The sequence below is a fragment of the Oncorhynchus keta genome, chromosome 22 (assembly GCF_023373465.1).
Source record: "Oncorhynchus keta strain PuntledgeMale-10-30-2019 chromosome 22, Oket_V2, whole genome shotgun sequence".
Classification (NCBI taxonomy): domain Eukaryota; kingdom Metazoa; phylum Chordata; class Actinopteri; order Salmoniformes; family Salmonidae; genus Oncorhynchus; species Oncorhynchus keta.
The window spans coordinates 47,219,424-47,225,423 of NC_068442.1; the positions used below are offsets into that span (position 1 = coordinate 47,219,424).

A 6,000-nucleotide genomic window follows, 5' to 3' on the forward strand; every position below is an offset into this window, starting at 1 on the left:
CTAGAACCTTCCGCGGGTCTTTAATCCTTCAGCAGATATCAAGGAGATATGAAAGATGGTAGAGGCAACATGGTGATAGCCCTCCAACTCTCCCGTCCTTTGTCGCTTGCGTCCCCCGATCAAATATCTACACGCACTACATCATGAATTTGTCCGCGTTGGCCCAGATTAAGAAAAAGCCCCCGTTTCTTTTATAGCTCCTAGGTCATAGCAGTTTGAAATGAACCTGAGTGGCAGACTGCAACAGGCTTGTGTGTGTGTGTGTGTGTGACGTTAATTAACTCTGTCTAAAGGGTAAACCCGATAGGTCATAGCAGTTTGTGTACAGTGCAGCTGGGCATATGAGATCACAGGACACATCCTGACTGCAGCATCTCTCTGCTAGAGGGAGGAGGGGCTCCCCCTGATGTCAAAGAGAGGGATAGCCATCTATTCAATCTAGAGTGGCATAATTCTTGCTAATTATATGCTAGTCATGATGCCCGTTTTAATGGGGACCAATTAATTTGAAATACATTTAAAGTTGACTGGTTGGAACTAGGAACTGTTTGTGATTCCATAATTTCACTAGTACAGTGCTCTCTCTAGCTTTCTCATAGACATAATCTAACCATGAACTTTCCTCCCCCCACACACAGATCAATGTACTACAGTCCAAGAGAAGATCGGAAATTCTCAAATCGGTAAATATTGTTTTCCAGAGGACTTCCTCATATATAAACCTAAGTACCAGTATGTTGATCCTACATCTCTTGCCTCATATCCGACATCTCTGATTGGTCTGTTTCTCTCCGCAGATGCTGTCCTTCATGTACGCCCACCTGACCTTCTTCCATCAGGGTTACGACCTTTTCAGTGAACTGCAACCGCTGATGAAACAACTGGGGGGACAGGTAGGCCTTTACCCTGTTGTCTCCCGTTGTACTGTAGCTACAGCTGGCCACAGCCCTGGGCCTCTCATGCCTTATAGCAGTGTTTTATCAAACCTCTCCTCGGGAGAGGTTTCATAGCCCTGAACTATCTCACCTGATTCACCTAGTCGGTCTTTATGATTAGTCGACATGTTGAATCAGGTGTGCTTGATCTGGATTATATCAAATGCATGTAACGTCAGGGCGCCCCCCGAGGAGAGGTTTGAGAACCTCTGTCATAGGCTGGGCGCCCTCCGAGGAGAGGTTTGAGAACCTCGGTCATGGGCAGGGCGCCCCCCGAGGAGAGGTTTGAGAACCTCGGTCATGGCATTGCTCTCAGTACAGAATGGTGTTGCCATGATGGAAGTCAACACTTGGCCTCCCTGCTTCGGCGTTGAGCTGAAAACAAATTGCTTCTGCCTATAAACAGTTCTCTGTTCTGGGTTCACAAATGTGCCCTAGTTGTGGCACTAGGCAGGGTCTCTGGCCAGAAATAATGCACTTTCGTGTGTGTGTTTGCCGTGGTCACTAGTCAGATAAACCAGCAGATTTCTTCCTTGCCAGGGGAGGTTTAAACGGAAAATGTGACCGATCTCTTCCTGCTGCTGTTCCTCCTGCTGCTGTTCCTCCTGCTGCGATGATTATTATCTTGGTAGAGCAGAGTGGAAATGAGGAAACTGGATGAGGAATGGTTATTTGTGGTTCATTGGAACTCTAAGCCTAAGTAATATGTTTCCTCTGTCATCGGGTAGTGTTTTCCTCTCTGTGAGATGAGTTATCCTAGCTGCTGATTTTAGATTCACAAGAGGAGACTAGAATTACACTAATGTAGGAAACAAGCTCTGGTGTCATCCAGTGACCTAATTAAACAGTCGATAAGTTACTCAATTTGAAGTTGTTTTAATGTAGTGGATGTGGCGCTAACCACGAAGGAGAGAATAAATCTCCCCACGATCCAATTTCACACATGATAACGCATCAATGGTGGCATCCATTTTGTTCAAGGAGGAGAGCTCATCTCTTAGAGGAGCAGCTGTTTATCCACGGTACATCGACATGTCTATGGGCTAGATTGAAAAGGAGCAAGCAGACTTACCTCTAGCTACATCAAAGGGCTGTTCAAGATAGTTTAGTAGCCTAGTTTGGGGTCTCTGGTTGCTAGTTTTCAGTTTCCCCTACAGACAGACTTGATCTCCAAAATACTTGGTAATCTAAAGTGTCTTCCTCGTCTCACATCCTTCATCTGCACTGTTTTGAAAACACTAGATCCCCTATACCCGACTGGTGGGGTCAGTACGGGCCACAGGTCTTGACTACAAAATCACACACCAGAAAATATATATTTATTATAATTTTTGGGGGGTGGAACTGTCAGGCTTCGACTCCTGGTATCATAAAAACACACGTCATGGAAAATGTGTTGAATTGCAGGAAATGAGCTTTAAAGTCGCGCTTTCTCTCCGTCAACAAGAGGGGCGTGAACAGTTTGTGGTTGCGAGGTGGGGGGTTTGTTACTATGCCGATTTAAATGACAATATACATATGAACCTTTGCCACCTAGGACATTTGTGTGCCCACTGGACCTTCTCAGACAGTACTTCGGTACCCTAGCACTTCTCAGACAGTACTTCAGTACCCAAGCACTTCTCAGACAGTACTTCAGTACCCTAGCACTTCTCAGACAGTACTTCAGTACCCTAGCACTTCTCAGACAGTACTTCGGTACCCTAGCACTTCTCAGACAGTACTTCAGTACCCTAGCACTTCTCAGACAGTACTTCGGTACCCTAGCACTTCTCAGACAGTACTTCAGTACCCTAGCACTTCTCAGACAGTACTTCAGTACCCTAGCACTTCTCAGACAGTACTTCAGTACCCTAGCACTTCTCAGACAGTACTTCAGTACCCTAGCACTTCTCAGACAGTACTTCAGTACCCTAGCACTTCTCAGACAGTACTTCAGTACCCAAGCACTTCTCAGACAGTACTTCGGTACCCTAGCACTTCTCAGACAGTACTTCGGTACCCTAGCACTTCTCAGACAGTACTTCGGTACCCTAGCACTTCTCAGACAGTACTTCAGTACACTAGCACTTCTCAGACAGTACTTCGGTACCCTAGCACTTCTCAGACAGTACTTCAGTACCCTAGCACTTCTCAGACAGTACTTCGGTACCCTAGCACTTCTCAGACAGTACTTCGGTACACTAGCACTTCTCAGACAGTACTTCGGTACCCTAGCACTTCTCAGACAGTACTTCAGTACCCTAGCACTTCTCAGACAGTACTTCAGTACCCTAGCACTTCTCAGACAGTACTTCAGTACCCAAGCACTTCTCAGACAGTACTTCGGCACCCTAGCACTTCTCAGACAGTACTTCGGTACCCTAGCACTTCTCAGACAGTACTTCGGTACCCTAGCACTTCTCAGACAGTACTTTGGTACCCTAGCACTTCTCAGACAGTACTTCGGCACCCTAGCACTTCTCAGACAGTACTTTGGTACCCTAGCACTTCTCAGACAGTACTTTGGTACCCTAGCACTTCTCAGACAGTACTTCGGTACCCTAGCACTTCTCAGACAGTACTTCGGCACCCTAGCACTTCTCAGACAGTACTTCGGCACCCTAGCACTTCTCAGACAGTACTTTGGTACCCTAGCACTTCTCAGACAGTACTTTGGTACCCTAGCACTTCTCAGACAGTACTTTGGTACCCTAGCACTTCTCAGACAGTACTTCGGTACCCTAGCACTTCTCAGACAGTACTTCGGTACCCTAGCACTTCTCAGACAGTACTTCGGTACCCTAGCATTAAAGCAATATTGCAGAAGCCTACTGGGGATTGTGGGGAACAGTGCTGGACCGTGTTCATCAGGCACCAGATGTAAGAACAGGAGGGACTTCCTGGACTTGTCCAATCAGATAGTCATATTTGATTATTGCCCAATGAACACAACCCTGTTGAGGTGAAGGAAGCCTCTTTAAGACTACTGGTATGGGCACAAGGTATTTGTAGGCTTAAGGTGAGCAAAACCATGCAACCTACTTTTAATTTGACCTTTTATTTAACTAGTTATTAACAAATTCTTATTTTCAATGACGGCCTAGGAACAGTGGGTTAACTGCCTGTACAGGGGCAGAACGACAGATTTGTACCTTGTCAGCTCGGGGATTTGAACTTGCAACCTTCCGGTTACCAGTCCAACGCTCTAACCACTAGGCTACCCTGCCGCCCCACATTTACTCACCCACTTAATGGTTTCACACACTCTGCTGTGTTTCAGCTGGACCTGCTGGTGGTGGATGCAGCCAAAGAGAAGAGGGACATGGAGCAGAAACACTCCACCATTCAACAGAAGGTACAACCCCCGTCCCCCCCGTCCCTAGCCTTGGACAGCTCTATGAGCCTCTAGAGTGGTGATCTGGGAGAGGAGATCTCTCAGCGATTTTAAAAAGCATTTCTTATTATATTCCTACCCTTTTCTATTAGGACCAGCCCTGAAACTCTGCTGCGATTTTCAAAAATACCCCCAGACATAGAAAAATACAGTATGTATTGTTATGAATGGAGCCATTATTAACTATCTACGTCACTGGAGAGGCTTGGGTAATGGCATCTCATTGGACAGGCTTGGGTAATGGCATCTCATTGGACAGGCTTGGGTAATGGCATCTCATTGGACAGGCTTGGGTAATGGCATCTCATTGGACAGGCTTGGGTAATGGCATCTCATTGGACAGGCTTGGGTAATGGCATCTCATTGGACAGGCTGGGGTAATGGCATCTCATTGGACAGGCTTGGGTAATGGCATCTCATTGGACAGGCTGGGGTAATGGCATCTCATTGGACAGGCTTGGGTAATGGCATCTCACAGGCTACGTCCTAAAATGGTGTTCTGGTAAAAAGTGGTGCTCTACATAGTGAATAGGATGCCATTTGGTACACAACGTTAGGGTGATCTCATACAGTCACACAACTTACATTATTCAAGTGGGTCGGATGCTCCGGAGGGCTCACTTAACAACGGGTACCATCACAGCCCTCTAATGCCACCGTGTTGGGTGGTAGATGTCATCTAGGCCTAAGTCACCAACTAAATCCCCAGAAATATTCCCATTTCAAATGTGTGCATGCAAAAGAAACCTTGGTCTCAATGGAACTCCCCGTTAAAGGTAAAATAAATCCAATTCCTTTTGTATTGGTAGTTAATGTAAGTCCAAGACACTTGGGACAAGACTAACTGAAACCTGTTTTTGTACATTTGGTGAGTTTTAAGTGCGTCTGTGTGTTTCTGCCTGGCCTCGTCATAGTAGTCTGCGTCTTCAAGGAAATGTCTTTCTCGCTCCCTTTTTTAGTGTGTGTGTGTGTGTGCGCACGTGGTGAGCAGCAGCTGGCTCTCCAGCCTAAGCACCATTTCCAGCCAGGACTTCTCTCATAGGTGGCCCGTGCCAACTTCTGCTCGTCCTTGAGATCATTGCCTCCCAGCGCCCTCACTCTCCACCCCCCTTTCAGTAGAATGCTATTTTTATATTGTCTCGCTCCCTCCATCTCCCTCAGCCTCGGTACTTCATTCCCTCTTTCCCTCTCTCGCTGCCTCTTTCATACACTCCCTCTTTCCCTCTCTCTCTACCTTTCTCCTAACTCCTTCTCGTCCTTCCCCTCCCGCTCTTTCTGCCAGTATGTATAAGCAGTTCTAATCTCTCCTCTTTCTTCCTCCTCCACTCTCTACTCGTTCCCAGGCTGCTCTGCAGGTAAGCCTTTTCCCCTGCCCATTTTTGTCTCTGTCCTGTTTCTGTGCTGTCTCCTGTTCTTTCTGCATGTTGACTGTCCCTGACAGGGATTTAGTAGACTGCTAGAGCAAAACCTACCCAGTCATTCATGTAGACAGACTAGGGTAGTCACCATGATGTATTATTGACAAATGCCTGACGTGACCGGGTTAATTACATGCCTGACGTGCTCTGTGTCGTGTGTATCCGTTGAAGTCCATGCATGCCGACTGTGGTAAATGCCAATCATTCATTCACCTTGTGTATTGTTGATACAGCATATTATTTAACTCTCTGGTCATTAAGCCTTGCTGCA

At 46.7% G+C, this 6,000-nt stretch overlaps 1 protein-coding gene across 4 annotated transcripts in view; it reads left to right on the plus strand.

Moving 5' to 3' along the window:
• LOC118400692 (arf-GAP with coiled-coil, ANK repeat and PH domain-containing protein 2-like) overlaps nt 1-6,000 on the plus strand; it is a 76,152-nt gene that overhangs the window by 33,644 nt on the left and 36,508 nt on the right. For all 4 annotated transcript variants that reach the window (XM_052475354.1, XM_052475355.1, XM_052475356.1 and 1 more), the window contains exons 7-9: nt 639-683; nt 798-893; nt 4,198-4,272. In XM_052475354.1, the coding sequence (XP_052331314.1) occupies nt 639-683; nt 798-893; nt 4,198-4,272 (216 nt within the window). The remainder of the gene's footprint in view (nt 1-638; nt 684-797; nt 894-4,197; nt 4,273-6,000) is intronic.